Source organism: Ochlerotatus camptorhynchus, unplaced genomic scaffold (genome assembly GCF_037179485.1).
Source record: "Ochlerotatus camptorhynchus isolate MF236.1 unplaced genomic scaffold, CSIRO-AGI_Acam_v1.1 ptg000086l, whole genome shotgun sequence".
NCBI classification, from domain to species: Eukaryota; Metazoa; Arthropoda; class Insecta; order Diptera; family Culicidae; genus Ochlerotatus; species Ochlerotatus camptorhynchus.
In genome coordinates, this window is record NW_027040576.1 from 2,004,856 (window position 1) to 2,029,692 (window position 24,837).

The 24,837-nt window shown below is 43.0% G+C and overlaps 1 protein-coding gene and 1 pseudogene across 1 annotated transcript; both read left to right on the top strand.

The window, feature by feature from the left end:
* Positions 1–4,165: 4,165 nt before the first annotated feature.
* On the top strand, positions 4,166–5,131 carry LOC135698440 (uncharacterized protein K02A2.6-like). Its single transcript, XM_065218419.1, has one exon. It carries the CDS (start codon positions 4,166–4,168, stop codon positions 5,129–5,131), a length of 966 nt encoding a protein of 321 aa, XP_065074491.1.
* An 18-nt stretch (positions 5,132–5,149) lies between these two features.
* On the top strand, positions 5,150–7,146 carry LOC135698442 (uncharacterized protein K02A2.6-like; annotated as a pseudogene).
* Positions 7,147–24,837: the final 17,691 nt, after the last annotated feature.

Genomic DNA, 24,837 nt, shown 5'->3' on the forward strand with positions numbered 1-24,837 from the left:
AATGCTGAAACTTCGGCTATCGTTAGTTCCGATAAAGACAACTGGCGAAAATCGAACAACACTTTTCGATCGCACCATTCGACTCAATATTTCAGTGGTGTTCCGCACGTTTTCCCTAGCTAGTGGGACCAAAGTGAGCGTGCAAATTCTAGAAAGCGAAACGATGGATTCAGACGAAATGACCACCTGAGGGCAGCTCGATTTGGTGAGGATATTGTCCAGTGCATCGTACCAAAGGGGACTGGAACCGAGTGGGTTTATAACGCACAGCTCCGTTGAGATGCGAATGGATGGACCGATACAGCCAAAGCTTTCGATAAGTTGTAGCAGAATCGCCCAGTGCATGGCTGCAAAACTTAGGATGATGCACTGTGGTGTTCGCTGTGCAGGTTGATGCATATATATGAACAATATTGGACTAGGGAAAATTCGCACCTGCCACAAGCTACATATAAATACATGTTATTGGCTGGTGGTTCGTAATTTGACTTAAGTTGTTTACCAGTTTTGTGATTCTATCCCAAGGACGATATACAATGTATTGATTGTACAAAATACAGTAATGCTTCAAATTAAATTTATTTTGAATATTTGATAATTGTTGATGACGAATCGGTTTTATTTTTTCCTCTTCGAGTTCCATAAAAAATCGCATAATTAACCAATTTTTCAAGCTTCTGCATTCATCATTGATCGGCATTGGCGTAATTAATGGGGGTGGTGTTTGTTTTTGACTCACCGGTATTTTGTCAAGCTTGCTAAGTTCAATGCTGCTATTTAACAGTGATTAATAAAATTGGACCACCAACAAAGAATTTTTAAAGTCCATAATGTTGATTACTTTTGTTATATTCTGGACTAGAAGAAACAATTTTGAGAAATTATATTATATCAAATCGATGGCAATAAGACGTCTTCAGGCTCTACAAATTGGCCATGAGCCCAGGATTTTTTCTTTAACTTGTGGAAACTTCATAAAGGATCGTAGAAATTAAGTAAACTTGGTAGAAATTCTGGGAAATTTATAGACCTTCAGAAAAATTCGTAGAAAAAACGAACTTGGAAAAGTTCTGAAAACTGCGTAAAAGTAGAGAATTCATTTAAATTTGAGGACCTTCGTAGAAGTTAAAGGAACATTATTCTATTTTAGGGAAGCTCATTATTGATTGGGAACCTCTACAAAATTTCAGTTTTTTTAGCCTCATGGACTTGGAATTGTAGAAGATTTTCGAATTTCGTTGCATTTTGAGGAGCTGCGTAAAAGTTCATATAAGTGTAAGGAATTTTAAAAAAGTTTAGGGAATTCTTTAAGAGATCTAGAAATAGTTCAAGAAACTTCTAAGAACTTCAGGGATCTTCACTTCAGTTTAGGGAACTTCGTTGCAGTTTTTCAGAGATCTTACTCAAAAAAAAACTTCCATGAACTTCTTGAAGGTTTTGGGAACTTTGCTAAATTCAAGGAACTTTCTAGGTGTTCAAGAATATTTGTAGATGTCTTAGGTGTCTTTTCAGAAGTGCAAAGATGTTCAGAGATCTTTGAAGAATTTAAAGAAATGGAAAAAAAAATATGGAATTTGGAATAAATTCAGGGAACTTCGAAGAAGTTGAGGAAATTTTGTAAAACCTAAGTTTTGTAGATGTTCAGGAAACGTTGCATAAGTTACAGGAAATTCTTTCAAACATCCTTCCTAGACATCAGGAAATATTCGAAAGATCTCCATATAGTCCAAGGTATTAGTAAAGTTCACTGGATATTTGGTAGGTTGTAGGTTGATCAGGAAGTATTCAAAAGTTTTCCAGCTAATGGAATCAGATGGAATCTTGAATCTTGATTTTATGGCCAAATTTGTACATTCTCTTTAAGGAAGACCCGTGTCTTGGTGTTTTAGCTATATTGTCACAAATTTGCACTCCAGCAGCTAAATTCCGGGCAGAAATTTCAATTTCTGCATATACCTAATATGTATAAATTTCTTTCTTTTCTATGTATTGTATGCCTAGAATTCAGCTGCAAGATAGTTTTCATAGATCAGCACATTAAAATTCCGTGCTTTTTGTGTGTATTTTTTGATTAAATTACCTAAAAAAGCTCTTTCCTGTATAATGTACGTGAAAATAATAAATTGATACCAAATGGGGTTTTTTCCCTCTGTTCGGGACCTAACACTACTGAGACCAGTAAATTGATCTATTGTAGTATATCCCGTGTCCTTAGTTTAGTGCATGTCGTATTACTCCATCACTATTGAGAAATGATGAAGTATTCGATTTTTTTTACAGTTGCCACGTGACTCTAATTGAATGGTCCCGCTTTTTATAAACTTCGAAGTGTTGAAACACCCTCCAAAGGCGCGCCCCTTTGTCAATCAAAATTGGATTGATAAAGATGGCTCTATTATTGTTGAGTGTGCAACAGGAGCTAATCTAAATGATGTAAAAACTGGTATTGAAAGCAATCTGGGTGAAAAATATAGTTGTTGGGGCAACCGAAACAGAAGCGCTGGGAACACTGCCTGTGCCATAACGTTCCATCGCTTTCCTGCTGGGCTCATCGTTGACAGCTGTGCTGTCATACGATAGACGTCATCGCCAGTATAACCCGATACCGTCCTAAATTTAGGTTGTCCTTTTGTTTGTCTAGTTAACCTTTTACAACGATAGTCGCGTATTTTAATAAATGTAGTTTTTATCGTTTACGTACGCGTTAATGTTATTTTACAGTGATCAACTATCACGGCCACCTCTGAACAACGCGTCGTAACAGTGGCGACTCGGGAGTGCGGTTTTTAGTGTTTGTTTTCGCGCAGTGAAAGCGAATCAACAAAAATCGCTCCCCCCACGCGGAAAAAGCGCAAGCTGCCTATTCCAACGGACGACAATCAGGAGATGCCAGGCCCCGGTCAAAATAATCAGCCGCCAAATCCGGCACAAATTCCGACCGATGCGCTCATCCTCCAGATCCTGCAGCAACTTCAGCAACAACAGCTCGTGACGAATCAGCTCATCCAAAGCCAGCAGCAAGCCAACGAGCAGCAGCGCGCGTTCATCCAGCAGCAAGAAAATACCCTCCGGAACATCCAAGTGCAGCTACCGTCGAATCCCGAAGCGATTCTCGACTCACTGGCGAGCAACGTCAAAGAATTCAGGTATGACGCCGAGAACAGTATTACTTTTTCTTCGTGGTTCTCGCGCTATGAAGAACTGTTCGCAAAGGATGCTTCCCGGCTGGATGACCAAGCAAAAGTGAGGTTATTGATGCGGAAACTTGGCATCGCGGAGCACGAGCGCTATTGCAGCTTCATGCTGCCGAAGACATCCAAAGATTTCACCTTCGAAGAGACCGTAGGTAAGCTCAAAGGCCTATTTGGAGCAGCGGAATCGATCATCAGCAAACGCTATCGATGCCTCCAAGTAGCGAAAGGACCGACCGAGGATTTCGTTACCTACACCTGCCGAATCAACAAAACATGCGTTGAGTTCGAGCTGGGAAATCTCTCGGAAGAGCAATTTAAGGCTTTGATTTTCGTCTGCGGTTTGAAGTCGGAGTCCGATGCAGAGATCCAAACCCGATTGTTGGCGCGCATCGAGGAGAAGACGGATATCACTCTCGAGCAAGTGTCTTCCGAATGCCAACGCCTCTTGAATCTTCGGCATGACACTGTGATGATCGAGGGATCCAGCAGCGTAGTGAACGCCATCAAGCAGCGGTTCCGGAAGCAGCAACGATCGCAGTACGAGAATTTTGGTGCATCATCTTCGTCGCGTAGTGCAGTGTGTGAAAAAAAAGTGCCACCAAGTCCCTGTTGGAAGTGCGGAGCTATGCACCACAGACCACAAGTGCGCGAAGTGTACCCAATACGGACACAAAGAAGGGTACTGCGAAAGTGAAACAAAGTCCCCACGGAAGCGGGTGAAGAGACGAACGAGAACAGTGACTGTGGACACGAAGACTGTACAAGTCGCTGTGAACAATGTGTTCCTGTGTTTTTGAATGGGGTTTCGGTCCGACTACAGTTTGACTCTGCTTCGGACATCACCGTAGTATCAACTGAGACCTGGAAGCAGTTAGGAAAACCACCAACCAGACCACCGTCAGTGAACGCGAAAACCGCATCGGGCGATCCTCTGAAACTACTTTCGGAGTTCGATTGCTCGATCACCGTCAATGCAATCACCGCAAGTGGGATCGATCTACGTTGTCGCGCAAGATCTGCACATCCTGGGTTTGGATTTGGTGGAAGCATTCCAACTCGACTCCGTTCCGATGAACGTCTTCTGTCGACAGGTAAACAACTCCTCTTCCTCCATCGTCGAGCGGCTCAAGGCCGCCTATCCGCAAGTATTCAGCACCAGTCTCGGACGGTGCACCAAAGCAACAGTGAAGCTTGACCTCAAGCCAGGACAAAGACCAGCGTTTTGTCCAAAACGTCCCGTGGCGTACGCCATGCACCAGATTGTCGATGATGAACTGGACCGTCTCGAGCGCTTGCAGATCATCACACCAATCGACTACTCAGAATGGGCTGCTCCGATTGTAGTCGTTCGGAAGTCGAACGGCAGTATCCGAATTTGCGGTGATTACTCGACGGGCTTGAACGACGCTCTCCAACCACACAAATACCCGTTGCCATTGCCGCAAGACATCTTCGTCAAACTTGCCAACTGCAAGGTATTCAGCATCATCGACATGTCGGAATCGTACCTGCAACTTGAAGTCGACGAACCAACGAGTAAGCTCCTCGCCATCAACACCCACCGTGGCATCTACAAAGTCAACCGACTGGCACCCGGAGTAAAAGCTGTGCCGGGAGCGTTCCAACAACTCGTTGACACCATGTTGGCGGGTCTAAAGCACACTTGCGGTTACATCGATGACATCGTAGTGGGCGGAGAAGATGAGGAACAGCATTGGCGGAACCTGAACGCACTTTTCCAGCGTCTGCAAGAGTTCGGGTTTACAGTCCGGTTCGAGAAGTGCTCCTTTGGACGTCAGCAGATTAAATATCTTGGACACTTACTCGAACACCATGGAGTTCGTCCCGATCCAGCCAAGATCGAAGCCATAAAGCTCATGCCAGCACCCACGGACGTGTCGGGAGTTCGGTCGTTTCTCGGAGCCGTAAACTTCTAGGGGAAATTCGTACCGAATATGCGAGCTCTGCGCTATCCACTGGACGAACTGCTGAAGACGGGAGTCAAATTCGTTTGGACGGTGGAGTGTCAGAAGACGTTCGATAGATTCAAAACAATTTTATCGTCGGACTTGCTCTTGACCCACTACAATCTCAAGCAGGAGATCATCGTTTCGGCCGATGCGTCATCAATCGGCCTGGGAGCGACCATCAGTCACCGTTTTCCCGATGGTACAATCAAAGTCATCCAGCATGCTTCGAGAGCCTTGGCACCGGCCGAGCGCAACTACAGCCAAACGGACCGTGAAGGATTGGCCATCATTTATGCGGTAACCAAGTTCCACCGCATGATATTCGGACGCAAGTTCCTCCTCCAAACCGACCATCAACCACTACTACGCATTTTCGGGAGCAAGAAGGGCATCCCGGTGTATACTGCCAACCGTCTGCAACGCTGGGCTCTGAAGCTGTTGATTTACGACTTCGTCATGGAGTACGTGGCCACGGACAAATTCGGTCACGCTGACATTCTCTCTCGTCTCATCAACCACCATGCGAAACCCGACGAAGATTTCGTGATTGCTTCCGTCTCTTTGGAGAGTGACATGAGTTTTAACACAGTACAACAAAGCACCAAGAAGGATCCGGTGCTCAAGAAGGTCCACCGATACGTCCAGGAAGGCTGGCCAAATTCCCTGGCCAGTGACGCTGATCGAGAACTTCTTCGCTTTCACCTTCGTCGTGAATCACTCACCACGGTACAGGGTTGCATTCTCTTCGGCGAAAGGCTTGCTATTCCGTCTCCTCTACGCAAGCGATGCCGCGAAGAACTCCACCGGGGGCACCCCGGAATCCAGCGGATGAAGACACTATCCCGCAGCTACGTTTATTGGCCATCGCTCGACTGCGAGATCGCCGATTACGTGAAGGCGTGTTCACCATGCGCCTTGACAGCAAAGTCACCAGCAGCAGCGACCCCTGTGCCCTGGCCCAAGCTTACAAATCCTTGGCAACGTGTTCATGTGGACTACGCCGGTCCTATCGACGGCGACTACTATCTTCTCGCCGTGGATTCATTTTCGAAATGGCCGTAAGTCATCCGTACACGTCGCATCACGGCGTCTGCAACGATCAGCATCCTTCGCAGTATCTTCGCGCGCCTGGGGATGCCGGAAACGTTGGTGTCAGATAATGGCACCCAATTCACAAGCTCGGAATTCGCTCAGTTCTGCAAGACGAATGGAATCGACCACGTAAAAACTGCACCGTTTCACCCACAATCAAACGGCCAAGCAGAGCGATTTGTCGACACGTTCAAGCGAGCGATCAAGAAGCTTGAAGAGGGGAGAAGTTCGACCGATGAAGCCTTGGATACGTTCTTGCTGGCATACCGAAGCACACCTAACCGGTCAGCGCCAGAAGGTCTATCCCCGTCGGAGATCATGTTCGGACGACGTTTACGCACCTGTCTCGAACTGCTACGTCCATCACCAGAACGTCCACCGCCGGAATCGTCACCGGCCGACCAGAAGAAGTCCAGTATGAGGTCCTTCAGTCCAAGTGATCTCGTCTACGCCAAGATCTACACCAAGAACACCTGGAACTGGGTTCCTGGAATGGTTATCGAAAGAGTAGGACGAGTGATGTACAACGTGTTGACCGATAGTCGTCGCTTAGTCCAATCGCACCTGAACCAGCTGAGGAGTAGAACGTCAGTCTGCTCGAATCAAGGTCCAAGCATAAGCAACTTCCGCTGCAAGCTCTATTCGATACGTGGAATCCAGCAATTACGACTGCAAGCGACATTATTCGAACGCCAACGTTGTCTCCACCTACTAGTCCGGCTACCAGCACGGACATGTCGTCATCGTCCTCGTCCTCGGATACCACATCTTCCAGCTTCGAATCGGCTGCTGCAAGCACACCAACGGTGCAGCCAAAAGTACAGCTACCAAGGCGTTCTTCGAGACTTAGAAGACCGCCCCAGAGTTTCAACCTGTATCATCGGTTCTAGAGGGGAGATGTTGGGGCAACCGAAACAGAAGCGCTGGGAACACTGCCTGTGCCATAACGTTCCATCGCTTTCCTGCTGGGCTCATCGTTGACAGCTGTGCTGTCATACGATAGACGTCATCACCAGCATAACCGGATACCGTCCTAAATTTAGGTTGTCCTTTTGTTAGTCTAGTTAACCTTTTACCACGATAGTCGCGTATTTTAATAAATGTAGTTTTTATCGTTTACGTGCGCGTTAATGTTATTTTACAGTGATCAACTATCACGGCCACCTCTGAACAACGCGTCGTAACAATAGTGCTGTTGTTCCCACTTCGGTGCCAAGATTGAAAATAGTGGGCATGAGCGATCAGTTTTCCTCCGATGTCTTCATTGAATACTTAAAAAGTCAAAATGAAGACATCGCTATAGGGGAATTTACGTATTCTCGGCAACCTAAGCAGCGACCTTCTTTCTATAGCCTTTTTCTCTAAGGAACACACACATATGCAGTATTGGTTTGTTTACAATCTTTTGCTGCCAGCTGCTCTAACAATTTCAGTCGAAAGAATTGTCAAAAACTGTTTTGAAACGCTTTTACAAAGCTCCAATTTTCTCTAGTGAGAGCGAGTATTGTCGGCAACCAGTTTTTCTTCGGCAACCGTTCCATTTGAACTGCATGTAAATCTGCTGTTCTATTATCGGCAACTCGAAATCAGCTACAATTTGTAGTGCGTGTGTTGCATTTCAAGAAAACCTTGCTAGATTGCTTTTTCTCCGTCGTAAAAATATAGTCAAATTGAAGCTGAAAGCATAAAGAATCGTTTGCATGCATTCAGCGATGTGTTTTCATAAGAAAATCCAGTGAAAATAGTGTTTCAATTTGGGTTGCCGAAAATAGTCTGTCATGCCGAAGCCGTCATTTCCCCTAAATGATGTAAAAGTAGTGAACATGTTTGAAAATCCACGCTTCACTTATAACAAGTTTAGTGTTGTAATTGAAGTCGATGTCGATACGTATAAATGTTTGTTATGTGCGAAAAAAGTAAATGTAGGGTTTGATCGGTGCTCGATAGTTCCCGCGATTAATGTGTTGAGATGCTTCAAATGTGGAGAATTTGGGCACAAGAGCATGGATTGCAAAAATTGTGAAAGATGCTCTAGGTGCAGCCAACAACACAAAACGTCGGAGTGTACGTCAACTGTATTGAAATGTATTAATTGTTTGAAAATGAATAAAGAACGAAAAATGAACGCATTTAGCTCGGAATGTTTGCTCTATAAAAGAATTTTTGATCAGAAGAAAAGCAGCTTGCGTTTCAATAAATAGCAGCCAAGTTCCAGGAATGTGAATCAATTCGATTTTTTTATATTTGAATATTGCGGGGTTGTCAACAAACTACGTAGCATTACGTCAGATTGTGTAGGATAAACGTCCTCTTTTAGTTTTCTTATCTGAAACTCATATTGTAGAAACTGAAGCTTTTGATCAGTATAGTATTCCGGGATATATTGTTGCTGCTTGTTTATCACATTCTAGACACACTGGCGGTGTTGCTATTTATGTCAAAGAATCAGTTCAATTCAACCTTCGTACCAACGAAGTTATTGATGGCAACTGGTTCTTGGGCATTACAGTTGTACGTGGCATGAAGATGGGTAATTATGGTGTTTTGTATCATTCTCCCAGTTCTAGTGACCAGCGTTTTGTTGAAGTTTTAGAGAACTGGCTCGAGACATTCCTTGATTCTAGTAAATTAAATATATTGGCTGGTGATTTTAATATTAATTGGCGTGATAACCATAATTCGAATCATTTGAAGCGTTTAGCTGAGTTTTTTTTTAATTTAAAGCAAACGGTAAATGAGTATACGCGTATTTCCAGGCACAGTAGAACTTTAATTGACCACGTTTATTCCAATTTTGATTCCATTTGTTCAGTTCCGGATACTGATTTGAAAATAACCGATCATGAGACCTTAGTGATCAATGTTTTAGACCATGTTGACGATAACGACAATTTTGTAAAATTACTGCAAGCTGTTTCGAATCTTGTTGAGAGAAGCGTAGATTTTCCATTCGCAGCCGGTAACTTAGATGAATCTACAGCTGTTCTTAATAACTGCTATGTCGTCTGAGAGCTGCCCGCTTCACAGTATTAAGATGCTTGAGGTCAGCATTTGACCAGGCTGGCTTAGCCGGCTCGTGTCTAGACTTCACGGGAACGAACTGATCAATGGCATACCACAGGATACCAGATATGGTCGACGCAGCGAGGTTGGCATCACAATTTTGAAGCACCTCGTCCCAATGGACATGTGCGAGGAACTCGTTCATGCTGTTGAAGTCAGCCTTTCTGAAATCATAGGCGATGCTTTCAGAGGTATCTTGGGAGCGTTGCTGTGGACGTATCTTGAATTCCATCAGTACAGGAGGATGATGCCTGCAGATTTTAACGAGCGGTGATGGAGCTTGCATAACTGTGCTGTGCTCGCAAAGTTCCTCACTGACGAAGCATAGATCAAGCGTACGATTGTTTTCAGTTGCAAATCCACTCATTTGTCTGAGTCCAGCGGTGCTATACGCATCAAGCAGCTCCCGTGATGTCAGGCTAATCGAGGATCGTGATGTAATCGGGTACAGGGAACCATGTGGACTACGCTGCCTAGAGATCGAGCTCAAGTTGAAATCACCTAGGATGATAACGTTGTCTCTTGGTCCTAACTGCGAAACCACCCAGTTAAGCGAATCGATATGCTTTTCGATCAAAGATTCATCGTTTACTCGATCAGGAAGAATATACACAACGCATAGGTAGAGTGTTGCATCGACAGTGGCAATTGCGATCCATATTTGCTCAACCGCCGAGCCATCAGGAGGGTCGAGCGTACGGGATTTAAAACTCGAGCGAACAGCCAGCAAAACACCACCTCCAGTGCTTTTGTTGGTATTCGAAGGCGACCGGTCTTGTCGATAAACGGAATATGATTCGCCAAACAACTGATTCGTTGAGGTATGTCCATTGAGCCAGGTTTCGGAAAGTGTGTAAACATCATAGGAACCGTCGCTGAAGGCCAATTGGTACTCGGCGAGAGAGCTGTTGATCCCACCAACATTTTGGTAGTACATCAGGACATTCGAAGAAGCAGGTGCAGCATTACTTGCTAGAGGCGCAGTCCTAGGGATTGAAGATTCGTCAGAGCGGGGATTGCCGTTACTAATAGGATACTTGCCATGATAGGCAGCTTGGAAGACCCCATCGCCAGCGCTAGACTCAGGGCCGGGACGACTTGGATGGCAGGAACGAGAGAACTGCGACAGGTTTTCGATGATGGCTGGAGGCGCGACTGAGCTAGGCGGGTCAGGGGCTTCCGTACTGCTTTGTGTCAGGCGTCCCGGGTTCGATGGCGGTGATCTTGGCTGCGTTGGAGAATGGTGTGAAGACGAAGCGTAGAAAAGTGGTGGAGGAATAAGTGTCGGTGTATTGTAGCCAATAGTTTCCTCGACGAGACACACGCTGTAAATGGAATGTCGATCAGGTAGTGAAAGCATATGATATTGAACGTACTTGCCTGGAAGAGCAGGCTGGAGGACCTCAACTGCAGACTCGACAACAGGACCGCGACGACTAAGATGATCGCTGGCAGCAAGAGACGGGACTGTGTCGGGCTGAGAATAGGCCTCCAAAGTGCTATCTAACATGCGTCGCGGGGTCCTTAGTCCATCATGGCTTGCTCCGTTAGTCAATCGTCGTGTTTCGTTGTCAGTTGTTCAACCAATTTCAATGGAGCAAGAGATTCCAAGATAACATCTTGGCTAGGGAAGAGCGCTACATCGTTGTAATCGCCCATTTCCGTTCTATCGCGCACACGGGAAAAAATCCGATTCCATTTTCATGAATAAAAAATCATGAAATGAAAAAACTTGCCATCCCATGAAATCGTAACAATGATTCATGATTTCGTCATGGAAATTCATGATTTCATAATGCAGTGGAATCAAGACCGCTACAAGCGTTACACGTACTTGGCAAACCGTCTTCATAAACCGCACTACATAGGTATCTCTTATACGCCTTTTGTCTTCCAACTTATACAAGTACTGATAGTCTAGTGGTGAAAGTATGGGTTTAGTGATCTCAAGGTTCTTAGTTCGAATCCAGTCTGATGCTTTATTTTATTCTTTTTGCATTTTTTGGTTAAAAGTTAAACCCATGAATTTAGCTCATGATTTCAACTCGGATGATTCATGATTTTGGGAATATTTGCTGCGTTACGCAAAAGTTATGTATTATTCATGGTGTATTTTCATAACATGAAAATACGCTGTGTTCATGAAATCATGAGTCATTTTTCTCATTTTGGAGATCGGATTTTTTCCCGTGCAGAAATCATCAATAATATCAATGATTTCACCATACCCAAAGCAATGATACGTGTGTTCCTTTCCGTTAGTTCATAAGCCACAACATGAAGCCTATTACAGCGCATTCATACAAGTTACACTCATTGTTCTCAAAACAAAAGAAGCGCTCCTAGCGAATCCATTTTTTATACCATCATCCGTAGGACGAAGAAAATCTAATGGCGTTTCAATGCGTTAGGACGGAATTGAAACTCGTAGGACGAATTTAGAATCAAGAAGCATTTAAAAGTGTTAAATTTTTAACAATATCTCAACATTGTTTGACTCTTTTTCAAATCCAACGGTACGTATGGAAAGGTGAATAAATTTAGAAGATATCTTTCATGAAAACATTCCATGTTTTGTTCAAACCCTTTCAAAAAAGAGAGGTAAAGTGTGGGATGTGCTGAGTGGGACGGAAATTAGATCAAAAACCCTACCAGCTTTTTCAATTTTTTTTATTGTACTCAGCTAAAGTTGTGATATCCATTTCCCATTTTAGGATAAGACGTTAATCTTTATGACTCCAACTCATATAGTTTGACTCTACAAAATTGACTAATCTTGATGAAGTGTGGTTCAGAAGTTCTTGCAATTCAATTTCACAATGTACTTCTGAAGAATTGAAATATTGGTTCGAAGGATAACACTTTTCTTCAGCGGTTGAGTCATACGATGGATAGATGTTTTTCAATGGTTCTCTCGCGATAATATAGCTACGCTTTAATAGCTTTGCATCGACAAAAATAGCTAACGCTTGGTCATCATACAAGTTTTGTGAAATGATACCAGTTTTCAGATAGTTTGCAATGTCTCTCTGACCCTCAAACCGTAAAACAACATCCGTAGCAAACCGCAACTCACATAGGGTGGAGCGCTACTTCGTCGTAATTGCCCATTTCCGTTCTATCGATTAGAAAAGATCAATGATATCAATGATTTCACCGTGTGCAAATCAAAAATATATTCGTTCCGATGCGTTAGTTCATTAGCTACAACATAAGTCCTATTAAAGCGCATTGTATGAATATTTACGCTCATTGTTCTCAAAACAAAAGAAGCGCTCCTAGCGAATCCCCTTTTTCTTTATCAAATCCAACAGTACGTATGGAAAGGTGAATAAATTTAGAAGATATCTTTGAAAGAAATATTAAATTTTTAGTTCAAACCCGTTCTTAAAAGAGAAGTAAAGGGGGGGTTGTGCTTAGTAGGACGCAACTTAGATCAAAAACCCTATGAAAAGTATAAAATAGATTTCTTTTAATATTATTATAATGATGATGGAGTAAAATGAACATCCTAGAACTACATGTTCGCCGCAAATTTTCAGTTTTGCGGTGCTTGACTCGGTTGCGTTTATCGTCGAACTCCTTGAAGGACGACCACATTTGTTTTTACCTTCTTCCGATGTTGATGAGCTAGGTCCAGAAAGCACAAGAAAATCTTCGAGCCATTCAGCGTTTACTTTTAAGAAGCGTTGAGACTTTAGTAATTCATGTCTTAGACCATTGTAACGATAACGATAATTTTGTAAAATTGAAGTGCTGGAGGAAATATTCGAAGCAAGCTGTTTCGAATCTTGCGTGGATTTTCCATTCGCGGCCGGTAACTTAGATGAATCTACAGCTGTTCTTAATAACGCTTTGAAAACGTGTACCAATCAACTAGTTGAGCAAAAGTTTGTTTCTTTGAAGAACTCGAACAGCTGGTACAATTTGGATCTTTTGCGTCTTAAACGGAAAAGGGACAAATGGTACAAAAAGTTTTGTAGATCAAATAATGACAATCATTGGAATAGGTACACAATCGCGCATAATAAGTATTCACAATCGATAAAGAAAACTTGTTGTGAATATGTTCAAAGGAATATTGATCAGCATCAAAACAACAGCAAAGAGTTATGGAAAATTTTGAAATCTTTATTAAAACCTAGGAATTGCAATCCGCGGTCCATAACTTTTAATGGCACATTAGAACAGTCAGAACAAGTAATTTCAGCTAAGTTTATTGATTATTTTGTAGACAGTGTTTCATTGATTAATCAATCCATTGAATTGGTCGATGAACCTGACGAAATAAAACAGCCAGTTAATAGTAGTTGTAGATTTGAAGTTTTTCACCCAATTACATTAGATGAACTTAGAGTTATTTGTTTTTCATCAGGAAAATCGGCTGGAGTAGATAATGTTAATGTTAGAGCTATTCAAGATTGCTTTCATGTCATTGGCCACATCTTGCTGGACCTTATTAATGAATCATTGCAAACTGGACACGTGCCATAAATTTGGAAGGAATCCTTAGTGGTTCCTATTCAAAAAGTTGCTGGAACGATTAAAGCCGAAGAGTTTCGTCGCATCAACATGTTGCACACATTAGAGAAAATTTTAGAACTTGTTGTTAAAGGCCAGCTGTTGGAGTATGTAAATAGTAATAGTTTGTTGATACCAGAACAATCGGGATATCGGGAAGGTCATTCTTGTGAAACTGCGTTGAATTTGGTATTAGCGAAGTGGAAAATAACTTGGAGTGTAGAGATACGATTTTTGCTGTGGTTTTGGATCTGAAACGCGCTTTAGAACCTTATTGTTAATATCAATCAAGCGCTTTCGAATTACGAGTACTGCATATATATGGTTTGAAAGCTATTTGTCTGACAGAACTCAACGGACTGTTTTTAATGATTCTGTTTCCAGTCCCGTGGGGAATAACCTTGGAGTGCCCCAGGGAAGTGTATTAGGGCTCCTGTTATTTTTTATGTATATTAATGACTTGCGATGTGTTTTTTTTTCGATTTTGCGACATTAATCTTTTTGCAGATGATACTGTGTTATTCATTGCAGCTAAGGATTTAGATGATGCCGTTTTACACTTGAATGAAGATTTGCGTTCTCTAAGTAGATGGTTGAAGTATAAGCAGTTACAATTGAATACAAGTAAAACTAAATTTATGGTAATTTCGCGGAATCGAGTAAATGAGAACGTTTCTGTTGTAATTGATGATGAGACTATTGATCGCGTTCGGGAGATTAAATATCTTGGCGTGATTATTGATGACACACTTAAGTTCAACTCTCACATTGACAATTTTATCAAGAAAATTGCCAAGGAGTATGGAATTCTATGTCGACTGAATAACGATTTAACTATTGCCAGTAAAATACAGCTATACAAATCAATCATTTCTCCTCATCTTGACTTTTTCCCTTCCATTTTATTTCTGGCCAATGCAACACAAATATCGAGATTACAGCGCTTGCAGAATAAAATAATGCGTTTGATTTTGAGATGTAATAAATTCACTTCCTCAACTTTGATGTTAGACGCCTTACAATGGTTGTCGGTGAGGCAAAGAATTGTATATTTGACAATGGTGTTCATTTTTAAAGTAGTTAACGGTTTGCTGCCTCGATATTTGTGTGATCGAATTGAAAGAGGAAGTGACTTTCATAGATACAATACTAGAAACGCGGTTGAAATAAGAACACCCCATTTCTTGACTTGTGCTTCACAAAATTCATTATTCAAACGTTCAGCAACACTTACAGAATTTAAAAGACACTGCCTTTCACACGTTAAAACTGTCTTTTGAACAGTTATCCAGTGATTTTTTTATGAATTGACAAATTATGTATCTTGATCTTGACAAAGTTATCTCTAACGGATTATTTTGTATGGATAGCTGTCATAACGACTTTTTCAATAATTATTGTAGCACTGCAAAAACTATTTCTGTTCGCTACGATGGTGATAATGGATTTTTAGTATTTGATTTAATAGTAGATTAATTTAAAAAAATGAAGTCTACAAAGGTTTGAGCCTCGCGCGCGTATTACGGATATAAAGGACTGAATTTAACATTTGATAACAAATATGCGATTTTGAAGCTTATTTAGAATATACCTTGAGTTAATAGTAAGTTTTCTGGCAAATGTTGGGGGTTCGTGAGACTAGCTGACATTGCTGAAAATTATGATAGCATCAGATTGCGGGGTTACTAGTATAATAGGATGCTTTGTTGATTGTTTATGAATATTTTAGGTGAACAAAAGGGCGAACTAAGGGGTGGAAGCCTGAGCTTTTCCACATTTATATCGCTGTGAAGCAACTGTAAACTCTAAAGGGAATTTATATCTGTAACTGAAACCAGTTCGATTTTGTTTGCTAACCTGGTTAAAATGTCACATTTAATTATCTTTAAGATAAATCATCCAGCTCAAAACTTTGTAGAGGTAAGAGTCATCATAAATGCAAGAATGGCAACTGTAAAAAAATCGAATACTTCATCATTTCTCAATAGTGATGAAGTAAAACAACATGCACTAAACTAAGAACACGGGATATACTACAAAAGATCAATTTACTGGCCGCAGTAGTGTTAGGTCCCGAACAGAGGAAAGGGAAAAAGCATTCAAGACATTAAAAATATCATTATTTTTGGTCTAATTTTATTAATTGCGGCTAAAAAGTAACCTAGAACCTGCTTGAAAAAATACCGATGTGTAAAAAACACTCAAAATAATTCTGGAGGGGGCCAGGCCTCCTTGGCACCCCCATTAGCTACGCCAATCCAAAATTGTAACTTAGGTACTTCTACATCACACACACTTGTATTTTAAACATATCATTTTGATATCGGCTGTGACAAAAATTGGTCACCCTCATTGTCCTCGATTTTGCAACATCAGAGTTCAACAAATCCAGGAAGAAAACACCCTTGACAGGTAATAAAACATATAAGGGCAAACTGTTTTTCTCTTACCTGCAGGGGTCTAAAATTGCCACTCTCAAGCAATGCAAAGACCCTACGGAAGAGGTCACCGGTCCCAAAGTGATAATTTATTGCCTTTCCGACCTCTGTCTCTTTCTTGGGTTCGACTTGGATGGGTGCAAAGAGATGAGATATTGATTTCCATATTCGATTTGCTGCCAGTGTTGGAATATGGAAAAGGGTTAGAATGGTGCAGTTGTAACCGATTTTCTCACCGATTAGAAGGTCGCAACCTGGTCGATGGTCTTACACGCTGACGATCGCGAATCAATCACTCGCGCGATCATGTTTCGAGATGTATTGAAGTCAAGGATGTGCTTAAGGTGTGCAACATTGTAATGAGGAAAAAATTCTACATCCAGCTCACATTGCAAATTGTATTTTACGACTTTTACATCGGAAGAAAACAACATTGAATTCATATTCAGTGATGGCACGAATCCGAAAGAATGAACCAACAGCTTCTGTGCGATGGAAAAGCATTACGTAGCGATTGTTTTCGGCTTATGCCGAGATATTACTTTGAATTTATGCATACATTGATGTTCATCGTTGCAGATAAAAGCGTTGAAACAAGGGTGAAATCTATGCTAGAAGACTTTTTGTTTGTGTTATTAAAGGGTGGTTACAACTTGGGATGAAATTTTGGTTCTATGAAAATAGATTTCCCAATGCTCTTTGTTAATCGTTCGATGAAGCGTAAAATTATTGAATGCATATTATGTTACAAGGTTCACAGACCTTTTCGATACCAGTCTTGTGCAAGTGATTGGCTCTTGCGAGCTTACGATGATTAAACAAAATCCATTAAATTGGCCACACTCAATCTATGCTAGTTTAACGTTTTCATGTCTTAGAAACAATTCTTTTGTGAATTTCGAATTCTCTGCTAAATATTACACCAATTATGAAAAGGCATGCTCGGGGTGAGAACTCAATCTGAACAGTTTCGAATATTAACATTGACTTGTAGTCAAGACCGTCATCAATATTAGTGGGCACCCGAAGCATTGTTCTACTCCCCAAATTAAGATAACACTAAAAAGCTGCCAAAAAGTGTTTACAATCGTACAAACAGTTAAAGACAACCATGCGGAATCCAATTTCCGTGCAGTTTCCGCTAATTCTTCCCAATTACGACCCACTTCTTGTATTCAAATTGCCCCCTTCGGTGAATGGACCAACCGAACTGCTGTTTTCCAATGAATCCATCATGTCATTTGGTATCATCCGAGACCCATCATTACGAGGGTCCGTTTTGCACCGTTCCTGTAGGGGCGCAATCGCGATGCCAAGTGTGCAAACATCATTGGATCTGGGCAACAATGTTGTCACTAATTGATAGTTTCGCAGGGGTACCCTGAAAACAAAAACAGCCCATTTTGCGCTGGTGCTGACGGAACCCCTTGTTTTAAATCTGCATATGATGGATGAGCCAAGGATTTTCGATGACGATTGGAGGTTTCGCAAGTCAGAAAGATGCGAGCACCGTTAACATCATACCGGAACACACCTTCGTTCACCTAATGAGTTTTCCCGCTCCGTACGCACGCGAGAATTCCATTTCCAGTTTAGCTGCACATAATGATAGAGTCCCACGAGGGCCTCAAGACAAATGTTTGTTTGTACCAGTCAGTGCAAGGTGCCAAGCCCACGTTTCGTCAAATGTGAATTTAATTGAAAGTGAGCGCAACATTGTAAGCGAGGTGATTCGTGACCCATGCGGAATACATTCCTTCAGTTGATTAGCGCATTTACTGTCTGGGTGAGCTGGTTGATTGATGTCAACCTGCGAGGTTTTTCGGGGCTTGGGTGTCCCCCGAAGGGCGATTACGACACACGAAGGACATCAAAGGGTTCCGTTGCACACTGCAGGGCACTCCGTCCGGAACGATTAGAGTCGATCACCGTGACCGAAGGAAAGACGATCAGCTACCCTTTTGAAACGGGTTCGTCGTGTCGCTTTTGTGGTGCGGTGTCAACAAGTTTTGAGGCATGGATCAGAAGTGGAACTGCCAAGCGACCAGTAGCCGAGCGAGCGTGACGACAGTCATTTTCCGGCAATCACTTTCGCTACAGTTAAGTGTTTCGGGATGGTTTCAGCATAGTCTCAGCTGCTCTACCACTTTGCGTCTGATTGTTCTGAAAGTTTGAAAATTCAGCACAATGCTTGATTCTCTACAGCTAATACTGAGTAACTTTTTCAATGCGACAGACTTTGTTATGTGCCCAAGTTCAAATTTCGAAAATGTTGGTATTTTTTATGGAATATTTTTTCATTTTTTGACGCAGGACTACGTCTTTCGGGAAGTGTGACAATACAGGGAATGTAACGAAAATTGGTCAGACTTTAAATGCTAATAACTTGGCCAATAATCAATAGATTTTGATGATTTGTATGTCGATCGATTCAGAAGTTTTATTTAATTTGTGTGGTAGGGGAAATGGCTCTAATGTTGACCTATGGATCTAAGATTGGGTCCATCGCTAAAAATCTGCTATTTATCAATTTTGTCTAGTTGAACGCGTCATTGGGACGGTACTAATGGATATTATTGGTCGCTATTGAAAATTTAGTCGATTGCTGAATTTATGTATAGGCCCAAATTAGGGGCATATCGGCTGACATTACTTCCATTTCCCCTATGTCACACATTATAAATGGTAAATATTTAAATAGCTAAAAATTAAGAAATATGGAAACATTCAAATTTCTCATACATTTTCTTCGTCCGCAAGATGCTCACCCCTAACACAGCCATCAGAAAGTTGGTCCCTAACTACACAAGCAGAAGCCGTATAATCATTCAGCGTTGCACGTTGGACGGGTCGACCTCGAACTTATTCGCTGCAGCGTGGACATCGTAGCATTTTTTTTTATTCATTCACCTAAATACAGCTAAATACAGAAAAAAGGAGGGTCATAGAATGATAATGCAAATGCTTGAGTAAGCGAAACGAAGAAAGTTTGACTGCATCTCAACAAACGATACTAAATACGATCAGCACTCGGTGTGGTCGAACGCAAGTATTCTTTACTCCCGTGTTTTCGCAAGTTTTTTCTCGTGCGTTGTCGAACGTTTTTTCGTTCAAGCCAAGCATGGGTAAACCGGGCCCAAGCGGTAGTCAGAAGCAAGGCGGCAAGCGGCCGGTGGATGTCGATGCCAGACATATTTACGAAGCGGGTGCTAGCCCTCAACCAGTTCTCGCTGCTCCAAGAGGATTATGACGTGAAAGCGTTGAGAAAAAGGAGAAGTTGCCTCCTTTCTATGTCAAGGGACAGCCACGTGAGCTGCTTGACAATATGAATGTGCTAGTCCGTAAAGAGCTACGGGCCGAATTCCGTCTCTGCGCTGTAGGCGTGAAAATCATCGTTCCCTTGGCGGAACATTATAAATCAGTGACGGAGACACTGCTACTCTGGAAGGTGGAATATTTCACATACGACGAGCCGTCGACGAAGCCCTTCAAGGTCATTCTACGCGGGCTGCATGAGCTGGATGTTTCGGTTGTAGAAGAAGAGCTGAAACGCAACAAACTTCAACCCGTTGAGGTTTTCGTGATCAAACGCCACAACGAGACGGTCAAGTATCGCAACCAACTGTACCTAGTGCATTTGGTTGGTGGATCCATAAACATGAGGCAGCTTCAAAGCATCCGAACGCTGCTCAGTGCCGTCGTCGAGTGGGAGCGGTACAAGCCGGTCCGCCGTGAAGTGACGCAATGTACCAGCTGCTTGAATTTCGGACATGGCGCGCGCAACTGTCATATGAAATCGCGTTGCCCCAAATGCGGCCAACTACATGTCACTGCCCAATGCATCGTGGACATGAAGGACAAGCAGCCAACCTGTGTCAACTGCAAGAATGCTCACACTTCGACTAGTCGATCGTGTCCCAAGCGGGCCGAATTCGCGCATCAAACCTTTATCCGCTTCCGCTGCCCAAAAGGCAGTATAGGAGTTCGACGCAAGCCGAATCAAGCAGCACTCCTCCAGGATTCTGGAGAACCCAGCCTGTCGATTTTTTTGACAGGTAATCGATTAGCTCGATTAATCAAAAAAGTAATCGGACATCAGTAAAGTATAGGGTCAGAAAAATGAGTAGGTGGTATGAATTTTAATTTTGAGAATATTTCCTGTTCGGTATATATATACATAACATTTGCCTTGACTTAGTTTCGTTCAAATCTTTTTCAATTAAGGCAAAAATTACCAGCCGCATGCAGTTTCCACGGTTAGTCCCATAATATTTCCTAGTTCACCTAGCATGTGGCCCCAGGCATGAAAGTCGAGAGGATTCAAATCGGGTGAAGAGGCAGGTCACTATTTAGACAAAATAAAATCCTGAAAATTGATCTCACTCCAAGCCTGTGCAGCATTTGCCTGGTGGGACGGTGCAGAGCCTTGCTGGAAGCAGCATGGTGCATTCTTGTCGTGATTCTTGACCTAGGGAAGCAAATGGTTTTTTCAAAACATTATCGATGTAATAGTTACTGTTGATTTCAACACCAGGTTCAATAAACTGCAATGGAACCTTCAAAGTTTTGGAGAAACAACCCCAAACCATCACCCTGGAAACATTACGGAACCTTTGAACGGCCAGTTTGTCACGAGGAATATCAGAAAGATCACATACAAAGGCAGCTGGAAGACACATCCAAAGGCAGTTGGAAGACACTTTCAAAGGAAGTTGGAAGACACTTTCAGAAGTAGTTGGAAGATACGTCCAACGGAAGTTGGAAGACACTTCCAAAGGCAGCTGGAAGACACTTCCGAAGACAGTTGGAATAAACATCAAAGGCAGCTGGAAGACACTTCCAAAGGCAATTGGAAGACATTTTCAAAGGCAGTTGGAAGACAATTCCAAAGGCAGTTGGTGGCCACTTCTAAAAACAGGTGGAGGACACTTCCACAGGCAGCTGCAAGACACTTCCACAGGCAGTTGGAAGACACTTCCAAGGGGCGTTGGAATACACATCCAAAGGCAGCTGAAAGACACTTCCAAAGACACTTCCAAAGGAAGTTGGAAGACATTTTCAAAGGCAGATGGAAGACACTTTCAAAAACAGTTTGAAGACACTTCCACAGGTAGCTGTAAGACACTTCCAAAGACAGTTGGAAGACACTTCCAAAGGCAGTTGGAAGACACTTCCAAAGGCAGTTGGAAGACACTTCCAAAGGCAGTTGGAAGACACTTCAAAATGCAGTTGTAAGACAGTTTTAAGACAGTTGGAGTACACATCCAAAGGCAGTTGGAAGACACTTCCAAAGGTAGTTGGAAGACATTTTCAAAGGCAGCTGGTAGACACTTCCAAATGCAGTTGGAAGACACTTCTAAGGGCAGTTGGAGGACACTTTCAAAGGCAGTTGGAAAACACTTCTAATGGCAGTTGGAAGACACTTCCACTGGCGCCTGGAAGACACATCAAAGGCAGCTGGTAGACACTTCCAAAGGCAGTTGGAAGACACTTTCAAAGGCAGTTGGGAGACCCTTCCAAAGGCAGTTGGAAGACACTTCAAAATGCAGTTGGAAGACACTTCCAAAGGCAGTTGGAATACACATCCAAAGGCAGCTGAAAGACACTACCAAAGACACTTCCAAAGGAAGTTGGAAGACATTTTCAAAGGCAGATGGAAGACACTTTCAAAAACAGTTTGAAGACACTTCCACAGGTAGCTGTAAGACACTTCCAAAGGCAGTTGGAAGACACTTCCAAAGGCAGTTGGAAGACATTTCCAAAGGCAGTTGGAAGACACTTCCAAAGGCAGTTGGAAGACACTTCAAAATGCAGTTGTAAGACACTTTTAAGACAGTTGGAGTACACATCCAAAGGCAGCTGGAAGACACTTCCAAAGGCAGTTGGAAGACACTTCCAAAGGTAGTTGGAAGACATTTTCAAAGGCAGCTGGTAGACACTTCCAAATGCAGTTGGAAGACACTTCTAAGGGCAGTTGGAGGACACTTTCAAAGGCAGTTGGAAGACACTTCTAATGGCAGTTGGAAGACACTTCCACTGGCGCCTGGAAGACACATCAAAGGCAGCTGGTAGACACTTCCAAAGGCAGTTGGAAGACACTTTCAAAGGCAGTTGGGAGACCCTTCCAAAGGCAGTTGGAAGACACTTCAAAATGCAGTTGGAAGACACTTCCAAAGGCAGTTGGAATACACATCCAAAGGCAGCTGAAAGACACTACAAAAGACACTTCCAAAGGAAGTTGGAAGACATTTTCAAGGGCAGATGGAAGACACTTTCAAAAACAGTTTGAAGACACTTCCACAGGTAGCTGTAAGACACTTCCAAAAGCAGTTGGAAGACACTTCCAAAGGCAGTTGGAAGACACTTCCAAAGGCAGTTAGAAGACACTTCAAAATGCAGTTGGAAGACACTTCTAAAGACAGTTGGAGTACACATCCAAAGGCAGCTGGAAGACACTTCCAAAGGCAGTTGGAAGACACTTCCAAAGGTAGTTGGAAGACATTTTCAAAGGCAGCTGGTAGACACTACCAAATGCAGTTGGAAGACACTTCTAAAGGCAGTTGGAGGACACTTTCAAAGGCAGTTGGAAGACACTTCTAAAGGCATTTGGAAGACACTTCCACTGGCGCCTGGAAGACACATCAAAGGCAGCTGGTAGACACTTCCAAAGGCAGTTGGAAGACACTTTCAAAGGCAGTTGGGAGACCCTTCCAAAGGCAGTTGGAAGACACTTCAAAATGCAGTTGGAAGACACTTTCACAGGCAGTTAGAAGACACTTCCACGAACAGTTGGAAGACACTTCCAAAGGCAGTTGGAAGACATTTCCAAAGGAAGTTGAAAGACACATCCACAAGTAGTTGGAAAATACGTCCAACGGCAGTTGGAAGACACTTCCAAACGGAAATGGAAGACACTTTCAAAAGCAGTTGGAAGACACTTCCAAAGGCAGTTGGAAGACACTTCCAAGGGCAGTTGGAATACACATCCAAAGGCAGCTGGAAGACACTTGCACAGGCAGTTGAAAGACACTGGTCCCTCCAACCGATGGTCTGACGCAGCTAATTAGTCATCTGACAACGCTTGTCAGTGAAATGCTAAAAATGATGGTGCAAATGATGCACTTCATGACGAACTTTCACGTTCACCATCAACGCCCGAGAATCAATCAACGAGAAAACAGCCGGAAATAGTAGAATTCTCGCGCGAACATAACATTGATGTCGCGTTTCTAACCGAGACGTATCTCAAGCCGGATGTCAATTTTAGCCTGCCAAATCACACAATTGCTAGACTGGACCGAGTTCGAGCACAGAGGGGCGATGTCGTTGCCATTGCCATCAGGAGAGGACTGCAGAACACGATGGCTGGCATCACCATCATTGCCATCTACTGTAAGGAGTCGAATGGAACAATCGATCGTCTCAAGAATGACATCCAGAAGTTGACTCGTCAGAAGAGTAAGTTTATCCTCGCCGGTGATCTCAACGCACGCCACTCGCTGTGGGGCAATGCAAGAAGTAACAAGAACGGAGCAGTGCTGGCCACGGACCTGCAGGCGGGACAATACGTGGTCCTCCATCCGGACTCGCCTACCATCTACTCACCAGCCGGTGTCGGATCCACCCTCGACATCGTTCTCACCAACATGGCGGACCAGTTCAACCTGATGGTTGAGGGCAATTTCTCCGTTAGCTCTTGAAGCAGAGCCACGTTACATAGATACTCGTCGAGACCTGAAGCGGTAATAGCGGCGCAGACGTTCTGAACTGCCACTGCGAAATCTATCAGCGTATGGAGCTTCTCTGCCATTGGTGCCGGCATCTCCCGAATCTAGTGGACCAGTCAGTGAAAGATGATTTCTGGCCTTCCAAACAGGGGTTTCAGCGTCTAGATTTCACCTAGCAAATTCGTAGGATGTAGCAACCGGCAGCGCACTGCTTCCAAAGCCCTTCCCTTCAGGCTCCTTTGAAGACGCAAAAGATTTTCTTCGTCTATTCTAGTCATATTCTAGTCGAACTTTCGTAGCTTGCTATAAAGAGTGGAAATTCCTCCGGATGCCCGGAAAAGTTTGTTGACCGCTTGACGTGCTGCAACGTGGGTTTGGTTAAGCGAAGGGACACCGAAGAGATTAAAACGGTTTGGTTGGAACGCTGTCGCCTTCCTAATGCTGCTTTTCCAACCTGCTTGTACTAGGTCGTCTCCTTTCTGATTCACAGGGAATTGTGGAAGTGGATTTCCCGTTGAACTCGCCGTTGGCCCACAGCCGAACATCATCTGTGAAGATTGTTTGCCAGTCGAACTCGCCCTTGAATTATCACCGCTCAAATCTGCTTGTCACTGTTGTTGGATTTGACTTAGCGTAGGGAGATCGAAGATACTGTTTAGCTGGAACGCTGGTTTGTGGAAGAAAGAGTTATAAAATCTCTTCAGGGAGAAAATACACAGTTAGATTGCGACACGCTTATTAACGTCTATCAATAGGGACATTTAGGTAGCTTCAATAAATGCATGCTACTACTCACGTTTAGTATCATCTACTGTTAATTTGCCCGTACCAG

Coding starts and splice junctions, on each gene's coding strand:
- LOC135698440 (XM_065218419.1), top strand. CDS start 4,166: ATGCAATCACCGCAAGTGGGATCGATCTACGTTGTCGCGCAAGATCTG.